Genomic DNA, 13,250 nt, shown 5'->3' with positions numbered 1-13,250 from the left:
CTTAAGCTGCTATGTATTCAGCCTCTGTTGTTGATCTGCTTAAACATTTCTACTGACATGAACACCATGTCACAGGTCCACCTGCTAACAAGCTCATGTAACCTGTCATTAACTGACAAGTGTCACAGTTACCAGCAAAGTCTGCATCTGTGTAGACCACCAGTCCAGTAGAGTCAGCTTTGAACCTTATTGTCAAGTCTCTGGTCCCCTGTAGGTACTTCATAATCCTTTTAACAGCATGCCAATGATCGAGACCCTGATTATGCAGGAACCTACTCACCATGCTCACAGTGAACATGATGTCTGGCCATGAGACAGTTGCTGCAAACATTAATCTGCTGACTGCCTACTGATGAAGTTTGCTTCCCATCTCCCTTAACTCATGTTGGTTTGAAGGAGAGTTACCACTGTGCAACATGGTTCCAACATCAAAAAGTGTTGAGTTCAGTTTTGAATCATCCATGTTGAACTTCTGAAGTAAACAATTGATTTAGAAGGGCTTTGTTGAAATTGCAGTCCACAGAAGTATTTTCCATTGCCTACAGTAATTTCAAACGTTAATCCCAGTGCTATCAAAACATTTTCCAGTATTTTTGGAGACTTACAAATAAGAAAGCCATGATCCACATAAAATGCTAGGTAAACATCAGTGTCATCTGTTGAAGCATGGAAAACATGTTTGCCTGCATTCAGTTGCACAAAGCCAAACTTTGTCAGAAACTGTGCAAATTTGTGATTGTGTGAGTTTATATAGACTCTTCTTCAGTCTGCAAACATTATTTGAGGCTTCTAGAACAAAATCTTTTGGTTGCTCCATATAAACGTCTTCTTTCAAATCCCCATTCAGGAATGCAGTGTTAACATCAAACTGCCTAATTTCTGTATCTTGTGAAGCTTCTATGGCTAATAAATCCCTGATTGAATAATATTGGACCACAGGAGAGAATGTCTCTTCGTAACCAATGCCTTCTCATTGTTAATAACCTTTTGCACATAATCTAGCTTTAAAGTGGTCAATTTTTCCTTCAGAATTCTGCTTCACACTGTAGCCCCACTTAATCATCCAAGTGCCTCACGGTTGTGCGGTAATGATACTAGATCCCAAGTTTTGTTCTTCTTCAAGGATGTTATTTCCTCTTCCACTGCTTGTTTCCATTTTGATGACTCTTTTGATGCCATTGCTTCTTCAAAAGTTTGAGGTTCATACACAATGGCAGAACAAGCTATATCTTGGTCCTGAAAATGAGCAGGTGCTCACAGATTAGACCAATCTCTCACATTCATCCTTTGATTTTTTTTTCATTTGGTCACCAGCATCATCCTCTTCAGATACCTCTTGAAAATCTTTTTGATTTTCTTTTATTTGTTCACCAATATCATCCTCTTCTGATTCCTCTTGAACATCTTATGCAGCATGATCTCCCAGGTAAAATTCAGTATATCTTTGTTCTATGTTTAAGCTACAGGTTTGTTCTTCATTGAAAGAGACATTGCAGGAGAATGTAATTTTCTTTAATCAGGATTGTAGAGGCAATAATGGGTACTATACCCATCATAGACAACTATGATCAATGTATTTGATTTACTATCCCATTTTGATCTACATTTATCAGGAACATGTATGTATGCTGCTGATCCAAACTTCCTCATGTGTCCTAAAGAAGGAGGTTTTCCAAGTCATTTTTCATGTGGTGTCACATTGTCATTTCCTTTACGTGGTCTGCAATTTAAGATATATGCAGCACAATTTACTGTCTCTGCCCACAATTCGTGAGACAAATCAGTACTTAATAAAACAGTGTGTGCACACTCAGTAATGGACATGTTTTCTTGTTCAGTTCAGCCATTCTGCTGTGGTGTATAGGGACTTGTTTTCTCATGTATTGTACCACTTTGTTTATAATCTTCAAATTGCTCATTTATGAATTTGGTTCCATTGTCACTTCTCAGAACTTTGATTTTGTTTCCAGTTTGTCTTTCAATCAGTATCTGAAATTCCAAAAATATGCGTACTTTTAAGAAAATACACGAACCTGTATAAGTGCAATCATCCTGGAAAACTATATACAAATTGTGCACCTCCAAGAGACAGTTTTCTCATCCATCCACTCAAATCTACATGAATAAGTTCACCAGGAACTTTTGATCTTGATTCCAAATTTGAATTAAAATACTTTCTTTTCATCTTACCATACTGACATGGTTCACAACGAAGATTTTCAACTTTCTTCATATTGAAATGTGGTACTAAGATCAGATCAGCCATATTCTTGAGACTACTGAAATGAATGTGCCCAAGTGTCTCATGCCAGATCATGGTGGAATTCAGTGAAGCAGGATTTGCCTGTAGTACATCTTGACATTTAAACAACATTCGATAACACTGATTGTCCATCTTAATTCCTGCTGCAGTTAGACCTGAGCTGCGAGCTTCCATTCTCTTGTCATCAAAAATAACTTTCATTCCTCTTTTTGTGACTGCTCCCACTGAAAATAAATTTACCTTTAGCTTAACAATATATAGCGAAGATGCTGAGTCGCACATGGCACAACAAAAAGACTCTCACAAATATTACAATTGTTATATTCCATCCCGGATTTTCCGTTGCTTGACTTCTTTAGCTTAGGAATTTATAATGCATTTTCCAAAGTGCAAGGTTGCCATTTAGCCTCAACTAATGACAATACTTCAGCTAATCCAGTCCCTTTTGCATTGACAATTGAGTTATCTCCAATTTGAGCAAATGAGTCATCCGACTAAATTGGCGTAAATGTGTTGAACTCCTCTTTGTGTGATGTCATATTTTTTGACGCAGCACTGTCAGCTAACCAAATGTTTTCACGACCTGGAGCAAAAACATACATATGTTCTGCACCCAAATTCTTGGTGCTCTGATGTGTCAGTTTTTGTATTAAGTTTTGCTAAAAGTTTCCTGCACTCAGATTTAAAATGGCCCTTTTTGTGACAGTAATGACATTCAATGTCTTTGCTGCTGACCACATTAGACACACTGTTGTCACCAGCATTTGAACTGAACTTGTGTGTTTTGTCCACATTAACTTCTGCGAAGGCAGTTGAGTTTTCATCACATTGTAAAAGTTTTTGCTCTTCTTTCAATAATCTTAAAGTCAAATTATCGAACGTTTGTTGCTCTTCAGCAAACAAGTCTCAGCAGTTGAAAAAATTTCAAACTTTGATGGCAGACTTCCCAAAATTGTAGCCATTTTGTCAACTTCTGTAACAGGTTTGCCAAAATCAGCTAATGCTTGTACCAAGGACTCACTTGACTGATGTGTTGTGCAACTGTGTCTGTTGGCGACATTTTGTAACCAAAAAATTTCTGCATCAGTGCCATTAACTGCAGATCACTGTTCATGAATATTCTTCAGTCTGGCCCACATTTCCACTGCATTTGTGCACATCATAACAGATTGCAATTGGTCAAATTCCATCGCAGTAGACAGAATGAGCATCACCTCTCACCAGCTCGATTTGGCCTCGGTTTCCCCTTGATGATATTGAGCACTTTTTGAGCATGAAAAATAATTTGCAATTGATATTTCCACAGCTGGAAATTTTTACTGTCAAATTTCTGAATACTGTACATTTTCAAATTATCCACCTTCGTGTAGGCTGAATGTAACACTCAGTTCAAAACAAAAATGAAGGTTTTCCACAATAGACGAGCAAAATATGATGGTTTCGGAACTTGAGCATCATGGTCACGTGAATAAAATTCCTATCAAAAGCAATGAATTCACAGAACAGAAACTGATACTGTATATATGTGTTTGCCTGGGTCCATAATCTGATGTCTTTAATAATGTTTGGCAGAAAATCACAGAGTGAAATACAGTAAATTGGAGTAAAAATAACTTATTGCTCCTTTCTCTACTGCAACCAAAAGTTACATCATAACCATAACAACAAAACAAAAAAACAAAGCTATAATTGTATAATGCCATGGAATATAGCTGCATTCAGAATGAATATAAATATCTGGCATACTCACAGCATGAAAACTGAAAATGAAGCCACTAAAAAAGAAATTCAATACAAAAAGCTCACTGCTGTCAACATAGTTCCATGATAAACTGAGAACTGCAACTCTGTAATTTCAGATTCTCACTAGTGGCAACTTTGTTAGGAAGTGTGGATGTGAATGCTAAAAATGCAGTTGCCAGTAATAATAAAGTGTATGGTGTTTGTGCTAGTAAAATGCTTTTTAAAGATGATGTGGATAACTACAACTCAAATAAAGATCCTGAATATGTTCCTGGATGCAAATGCAGTTAAAAGATTGTTGCTAATTGGGTATCATACAGGGAATAGCTCTTTTGCAAATGAACAGTGTTAAGCTGTGGACAGTTCGAATGTTAAACTGTTTCCCTTGCCATTGTTTACGTGGCAGCATGATAATAGATTTATTAAAGGCCATCCTTAACATTGTTTAAATGGTATAGTATGGTGTCAACAAAATTAATTTTATGTTGCACTGAATCATAGATAATATGTTGAAGTTATTATACTTCATTACTGCAAAAATTGATGTATAAATCTTTATATCATAAACTGAAACAATTCGAAAATTTTAAATTTATGTTGTTGAGAGGTTACCCAGTAATGTACCATTAACTTGCCCAGCAAGTAAACAATGATAAGTCAATGGTAAATCATATTGGGTGCAATCAGTTTGCAAGTAAACAATGTTACGTACACCGTGACGTATTTTTAAGAACAACATTTTGGATAAAATTCATCATTTTAAAAATATGTCGTTACTCTATAAATATTTGAAAACAATGACCAATCTGAATAAAAAAATCATAGTGGATACACTGAAATATCATATTTATGAGATTTTATTGAAACCTGACAGTGCAATTTCTCAAAACTTCCAACTTGGCCCTTACCATTAACTTGCCCAGCAAGTAAACAACGATAAGTCAATGGTAAATCATATTGGGTGCAATCAGTTTGCAAGTAAACAATGTTATGTACACCATGACGTATTTTTAAGAACAACATTTTGGATAAAATTCATCATTTTAAAAATATGTTGTTACTCTATAAATATTTGAAAACAATGAACAATCTGAATAAAAAAATCATAGTGGATATACTGAAATACCATATTTATGAGATTTTATTGAAACCTGACAATGCAATTTCTCAAAACTTCCAACTTGGCCCTTGCCACTGTTTAGGGCCAAAGTTAGTAGTTAGTTACTTAATTAGTTAGTTAGTTCATGTTCCTTGGATCATTTTGCACAGTAAATTGTAATGATGTGGAATGAGTCATTTTACATTACAAATTAATTTGGGAATATGGATACATGCTGAACATTTATAAGTTCTCTCTCTCTCTCTCTCTCTCTCTCTCTCTCTCTCTCTCTCTCTCTCTCTCCCTCTTTAAACATAAAAATGTGAGTTAGTAATTCCTACCCACTGCCTTTCAAACATCATAATAATAGACGTTCTTCCACAGAATAGAAGGAGTTGTTACAGAGACACTTCTTCAGTTTGTTTTCAAATTTTACTTTCCTTTGTGTCAGACATTTTATATCACAGGATAAGCGATCAGAATGTAGTGTTGTGCATCCCTCTTTGTGCTAAAGAGAACCTTAATTTGAAGTAATGAATGTCATTTTTCCTTCTGGTATTGTAGTTATGTACATCACTGTTCCTTCTAAACTGGAGTGGATTGTTCACAGCAAATTTCATGAGGGTCAAAATACATTGAGAAGCAATAGTCAGAATGACCGAACCCTTAAACAGATGTCTACAAGATGACTGTGGGTGAGCACCAGATACTGTGCTTTATCCAATTTAAATATGGACACCTAAGAATTTTGGAGTTTCCACCCTATTTATTATTTCCTGAATATGTTGTGTCTTTTTCAAAATTGAGGGTGAGACCATTTGCAGAAAACCAATCAGTGACCTCTTAAGAAAATTGTTTACCATTTCTTGTGTTTCTGTATGAATTTTTGAACTGATTATGATACTAGTGTCATGTGCAAATAGAACTAATTCTGCTTGTTGTATATTTGACAAAAGATCATTTACATATATGAGGATGATTTCTCCCCCGTGAGAATTATGTCTCCTCACTATATTGATTGAATTACTGAGTACAACATTCTGCATTCTTTTGGTTAGACATGACATTATTCACTGTTTACCTATACAATCAATCACATAAAACTTCAAATTTTGTAGGAGAATACTGTGATTCACGAAGTCAAATGCCTTAGAGAGGTCCTATAAAATACCAACCAGCACTATCTTCTTATTTAATGCTTGTAAATTTTGGTGAGTGAACATGTAAATAGCATTCTCAGTAAAGCACCACTTCTGAAATCCAAACTGTGATTTGCTGAGGATGTTGTTACTAAGGAGAGCTATTATTCGAGAGTATATCACCTTCTCGAAACTTTTGGAAAGTCATGTCAGCAGTGAAACAGATCACAGCATATTGAAGTCTCTCTGAAAAATCTATCAATTAGTTATGCATTATATATTTCAAATAAGACTGGGCTTATTGTACGGAAACAGATCCTTAGTATTCTATTGGAAACCTCATCAAAACCAGATAGCTCTTATTTTTGAGAGAATGTATAATCTTCATAATTTCAGAAGGAGAAGTTGGTGATACATTCATGTGATTGAATTTTATGGGAATTACTTTTTGACATACTGCTGTGATTTTTCTCTTGAACTGTTTGTCCCTAAGCTTTCTACTGTATTTAAGAAATGACTCATCATTTATAGCCCTTCCTTTCAGTCCACTGGTGATGTTATCCTCTTCTATGGCCGGTTGTCCTGTCTCTTGTTTTGCTACATTCCATATAGCCTAAAGTCTGTTGGAATTACTGATTTCTGACACTGTGTGTATGTTCCTTAATTTTTTAATACACTTTCTTAATAATTTTGAGTAGTTTCTTATATGCAACTACTGCAGGATCTACTTGTTCTTGCCAACAGATATAATTCCCTTTTCCTTTCATAAAATAATTTAATCTGTTTAGCAGTCCATGGTATTTTTACATGGCTGTTTAACATCCTGTTTGATTAGCTTATGCAGAAAGTTATTTTCAGCTAATGACATGAATTTATCATGGAAATGATGACTGTATAGCATTGATGGTGCAGAGTTCCCATCAGGGGAAGCTTGCTGTTGAGCTGCAAGGCTTGTTAGTTCATGCAACATGAGCAACCTGCATGCCGGTGATGATAAAATGATGATGAAGACAACACAGCACCTATTCCTTGAATGGAAAATTCACTGATTTGGCTGAGAATAGAATCTGTGCCCACTGCATGGCTGGTAGATGGGCGGATTACTCAGCTGGGAGGGTGGATGGAGTAGATCAAATTTAATGATAACATTTTGTTCATGATAAATTTCATCCTAGGTCATATCTTCTAAACTGTTAATAAAAACATTAGTACTGAAGTCATTAACTATTCTAACTGCTTTCCACTGAGGAGTATCCATACTGTAAGGCACTTTGTTATTTAAGCTAACTAATTGTGCATAGTGATCAGAGAGCTTATTTGTTCCTAGGTAGACAGTTATTTTCTTATTTTGAGCTTCACCATAAAGGGCCCTGTGTCAGCATGTGGCATGCAGCCATCAGGGCTCAGAACATTCCACTGTGCTACAGAGTCAGTTTGGCTCATTACAGGGCATGGGAAAAATAAGCATTAGATGTCCTCACATGGGTTGTGATAATGAAGATATTTTCAGTTAAATAGGAATAACTAAGGGATTTGGAATTCTAGGTGCCATTTGAGTGCTCATGGCTGTGACACATATTTTTTTAATCATTGCCTTCAAAAGTGGAGTAGTTGTGGATGGAGATACAATTAGTCATGAAGACTCTCATCAGATAATCATTATTGTTTGTATTAAAAGTGGTGGATCCTTTGTCTGCAGTGATTACAATCAGATCAGGATATCTTTGGAGACTTAACAACAAAGTAAGTGCATTATATGTTGCAATATCAAGATACTTCAAAAAGAGCTGCTCCAAGTCTGACATATTGATATGCCTCTTTGGAGTATTTTTGCTGATTTAATTAATTCTTAATTTTTGCTTCAAGTTTTTGACAATGTGATTTTATCTGAGAATGACTAAATATTACTTTACATGACTGAGAGTGGAATATAGTATCATATGCTTATGTAACTCATGGGTACTTTTGCACTCAGATGAACTTCTCCAGTTCATAATTCTTCAGTGTTTCTTTGGAGCTCCCTTATCATACAAAATGCAGTAACACTATCACTCTAAAACACAATCAACAGCAAGTAAAAATTAGTTGCCAATCAGATGAGAAACAGGACTTGTAAATCATCATTCTATAGTTGCCATTAAGAATTTGTACATTGCTCACATACGATACAGACTTCATAAGTGACAGGTATGCTTTTTGAGAGTTATGAACATGGTGCATAATTAAATTCTCATTCCCATAGGAAATGATAGTTCTACTTTCAATAGTTTAAATAAAGAAATAGAGAAGTACTTATTTTTCTATGGTTGTGTGAAAGTTGAAAGATGAATTTTGTCATGTATCACAAAGATTGTAGAAGTTCATACACAAGAATAAAGGATAAAATCTTTTTGTACGCTCCAGCCGTGAAATGGTAGAGGCCTTATTTTGTCTTGTAAACAGCTTTAGGAGTAGGAGAGTTTGGAGAGAAGTGTGGAGGTAGGGGAAGAAGTGTAGCCACTCACTTTACAATCAGGGGGGAGGAGCAGTATGCAGGGAGAAATCCTTAGCTCCCTTATACATAATAACCACTATACATATGAAATTTTGTGCATTGTATCAAGCATCTAGCAAAGTATGCTACACTGTGAAAAGCAAGCTTTCTTTTTTGAGATGAGTTAAACACAGTATGTGTAGTGGACTACAAACCATTTAATCATTCATTTTAGTACAAATTGAATACCAACAGAGAGTTAAAACATAGCATTTACCCACCAAAGGCCATCCATATTGAAGTGCCACTTCTGGGACAGGAAAGTGCACTGGGCCCCGAATCGAATCCTCATGGTGAATTAATGATGAGGGTTCTTGTGCTGGCCAAGCGGGATGTGGTTTTTAGGTAGTTTCCCACATCCTACTAAATGAATACTGGGCTGGTACCTGAGTCCTACCTTCATTACACAATTCACAAACATTTAGAAAATGTTGACTCATCTTTTTTTCATGAATAATGCTACACATAGATAGTTGGGGTGCACATATTCCATTCCAGTAGGTGATAGGGTGGTGACTGGAAGCTCTGACCACCCTTTAAATTAAACATGCCAGATCTGTTAGTAACCATGCCAAACCTCCACTGATGCACAACAAAAGCACAATATGTTTCAAAAGAAACAGGCATATATTAATATTTGTTAGTATGGATCAGTCCAAAGAGAAAACATATTTTATCAATATATGTTACATTGTCAATGATTTCCAAAATACAGCTATTTGAAATACATAGCATTTATTATGTTGATGATTTAAGTGTGTTTGTTGTTTGCAGGTTTCTCAATGATGGTTTGTGATATTGGTGAAACCTCAAAGTTTACAATAATAAAATGCAAACAAAACAATAATATGTTGTTAGCTTTTAAAATACTTGTATGCATCTTAAAGAAACACATAGACAATATCTCTCCTTCACAAAGCAGATTCTTTCTACATAAATTGCAAAATGCATTGAAATTGCTAGTGAAATCCTTGAACCTCATTTGTAAAGGGATAATAACTATAAAAGTGACTATTTAATTTACTACCATCAGCATCATTCCTGAACATTTCAAATAGGTGGATCATAGAATACATTGAGGCTATTTTGTATTATGGTTTCCTTTCAGATTGGTAGTTACCAGTGTATCTCAATATGTGCCGGTTTCCTCCTTATATATCATGTATGTGCTGAAGAAAATAGTTAATGTTGAGGTCTTCACTATTACTGTTAAGTTCCATTTGGGTGATGCACAGTGATGTAATGATGATTCCTTGATTGGAATTAAGGATACTATTTTTACAGCACAAGTTCATGTATAAGTTTAGTTCTAATAACAACCGAAAAATAGTTCATGAGTGCATGAAAGTAACAGAAACAAAATCCATTTGCGTGATACTGATTCTGAGGGAAGCTTCATCCCAGGTGACTCTAGAGTGGCATCTGTGAGGGCCACTCCATGTGGTGTACTGTAAGGCAGTGCAGGGTCTGTGCAATGTAGAGTGGAGCATTGGGGCTCGTCTCAGTGAGTTCCGATTGATGAGTTGTGAGTGTAGCCAGGATCTGGCCCAGAAGTGAATGAGTGGTTGAACGCTACTGCTGGAGGCTGTACTTGACCTTAAGTATTGGAGTTCCCTCAGGTGATGTGTGAGGTCCAAAAAGATAGGGGGAGGGGGGGGGGGTCCAAACCAGCTGCCACCCACCCCTGAGAACTCATCACTTGAGGTTGTGCAGTGGCTGTTGCCAGCCATGGAATGGTGATGGTGGAGTTGCTGGAGGCACTGGGAGATTGGGATTGACCATTCCAACATATGTACCAATTAGTGACACAATGTTGGCAGGTGCTGAAAAACCTGTGGGCAGTGATCATTGGCTGAGAGTGAAGAGGAAGCAGGGTGCTGTAGTGCAGATGGAGCATGTGAGGCATGCAGTGATGCACGTAAGGAGAGCATAAAGAGGGCATTAATGTAAGATGGAGGGATCAAATACAGTGGAAAAGGAGTCGGTGGATATGAGGTGCACCAGGGCACCAGAAGGAGCTGTCTAAGGAGCCCTGGGAGCAGAAGAAAATTCATTGCCATAATGGGCACAAGAGCACTGGAACAATGAGACTGAAGGATGGCCGAGGGTGGCAGCAATGGTGTCACCGCGGCATATAGTAGAGTGCTGGAACAATTGAACAGAGGAGGACCAGTGGGTGGTGGAATGCAGATTACTTCAGTGTGCATAGGATCAGGGAAAGAACCAGGCTGGAGTATGGTCAGGGGCAATGGAAGGATCATCAGCATGGATGCATAAGAGTGGCAGTCCAGCTGTCAAGTCATGGTGCTATGTGCAGAGAGGCAACTATGGCTTTTATGTCATAGATGCAGTGTCGGGTACAGCAGTAGTAAATGCAGGCGGGGTGCCAGAAGACATATTATGCTACCCTCAGGAAGGAGGCCAGCCATGGCTGTATCCTCATGAGAAAGGCGCAGGAGGAGAGAAGCAGGATTGGGATTGCAGCAAGAAGGGGCAGCAAATGGGTGGCCAGTGATGCTGGCTGCAGCGAGAACAGAGGTGTCAAAAGAGCCAGTTGCTGTGTCCTAGGCTATGCCTTCATGAGGAAAGCTGGCCATGACTGCACCTTTGTGGGGAAATACTAGTGCTATGTGTAATCAGTGTATGGCAGGAATACAACAGTTAATACTGTCAGTCCAACAGCTCAGTTTAAACTGCCACCCTTCCAGTAACAACAAGCTGTCAATCACCATCTGATGTCTTCTCCAGTGTCTTACATGTACATGTCATTAACTCATAGTAATCTTACTATCCTAGTGACATTCATAAAATTGTGCTTCTGATGAAACTATTGTTATCAGTTATTTTCTTGCACTACCTACATGTATAGCTATCTAGCTCATTACATGGTGACATTTTCCTTTAAACTTGTGCTGTTGGATTTATTTATTTATTTATTTATTTATTTTTATTTATTTTTTTTTTTTTTTTTTACCCTATTATAACAAACTCTGCTGATAATTCTAGGAAAATGCTTACATATCTTTAGAGGGATAGAGTTTATCTTTCAACATGCTGCATAATGTGACCTAATACACTCCAGGCTATAGTTTTATCAAGACAGAATGTCATCAGAAATCTGGTAGTAAACAATGTTTATTTGCAATTTACACTTGATGCAAGCAGTGGCTGGATCAGTTACTATACTCGAAACAGTAAAGCAGGGATACATTAGGATCTATTTTTCATCAGTTGGTTAAAATGCCATGATCTCATCAGTAAATCAAAGTTTAATGTCCAAGAACATATAATGATTTTCAAAAATGTGGCCGGTGTATTTAAACTGAATGTGCTGGAGAAAATATTACATTCCTTTGTTACTATAATCCACAGTGGCTATGCAACACGCTAGAAACTTGAAAAGAGGAGACAAATACTCAATACGATGGCACTTTATCTATCTAAAAGTTGGCCTATGCAGAGAAATAATCCTGCCAGCACATTGATATTAGCCCTTAGATTATAATTTTTTTATTATCTACTGAAAACAGATTTGAATTTACGTTACAGGGGCCAAGGAGAAACTGCGCAGAAAAAGAGAAGCAAAACATGACAGTCAACCATTGAACAATGAACTTAGAAAGGTATGTTCTGTTTTTCTTTCCAGTAATTTAAATACAACTTATCCATTCATTATTAATTTCATATTTCTGGAAAGTTGTGTGAAACTTAGGTTGTTTGATTTGGAAACTTTTGCACAGGTTGTATGTTTACATACACTTTGCATACATTAAAATTGCATTAAAAGTTACATTTTATTGTTTTAAGTTAATTAACATATGTAAGTAAGAGGAGAGTTCTGCACCTGAAGCACTAATCTGTAGGCCTAATTTTAGCAGCTAATAAGTAAAGGAAATTCGTATAGCGTAAAGTGTGTTAAGTGATTTAATTCTATTTTTCAAGTGTGTAATCTGTGTTGCAATTCATGATAAGTGTGGATGTTGCCTTTCAGTAATCAAGTGAGAGTGGCATCGGAGGAATGTGGGTTGGAGTTTCACTTCAGTGACTGTAGTGGGGAACTGAATGGGGAGCTCAGTGAGGCTCTCTCATGGAACTGTAGGCTCTGCAAGAAATACAAGAGCTTGCTAATCCAGAGGGAAAGCTCTGTGCCTTTCAGGCTGAGTTAGAACATGCAAAATTTGAGCTACATGGGTTTAATAGACAAAAAGTGTGGATACAGGGTAAAGGTAACAAGCAACATCATCTGCATTTGAACTTACAGTATCAAATAAATTTGACTTGTTACCTGATGTAGGACGGGAAGAGCCTCATCAATCTGTAGGTCACAGTAAGGTGAAACAGACTTATAGAGAAGAAATTCAGCATAGATTGGTACCAAAAGAGATTTGGAAGAAAAAAGCCTTGGTGCTGGATAGTAGCGATGGGAGGGGTGTAGGACAGATGGTACAGGACAAATTACAAAGTGATAGGGGG

General features: G+C 36.9%; 1 protein-coding gene across 1 annotated transcript in view; it reads left to right on the top strand.

Moving 5' to 3' along the window:
* Positions 1-13,250, top strand: part of LOC126416990 (uncharacterized) — a 335,028-nt gene that overhangs the window by 164,704 nt on the left and 157,074 nt on the right. The window contains exon 16 of the mRNA XM_050084875.1: positions 12,327-12,400. Within this exon, the coding sequence (XP_049940832.1) occupies positions 12,327-12,400 (74 nt within the window). The remainder of the gene's footprint in view (positions 1-12,326; positions 12,401-13,250) is intronic.

This window comes from Schistocerca serialis, chromosome 8 (assembly GCF_023864345.2).
Source record: "Schistocerca serialis cubense isolate TAMUIC-IGC-003099 chromosome 8, iqSchSeri2.2, whole genome shotgun sequence".
In the NCBI taxonomy this organism is placed as follows: domain Eukaryota; kingdom Metazoa; phylum Arthropoda; class Insecta; order Orthoptera; family Acrididae; genus Schistocerca; species Schistocerca serialis.
This window is presented reverse-complemented; position numbering and strand designations above follow the sequence as displayed.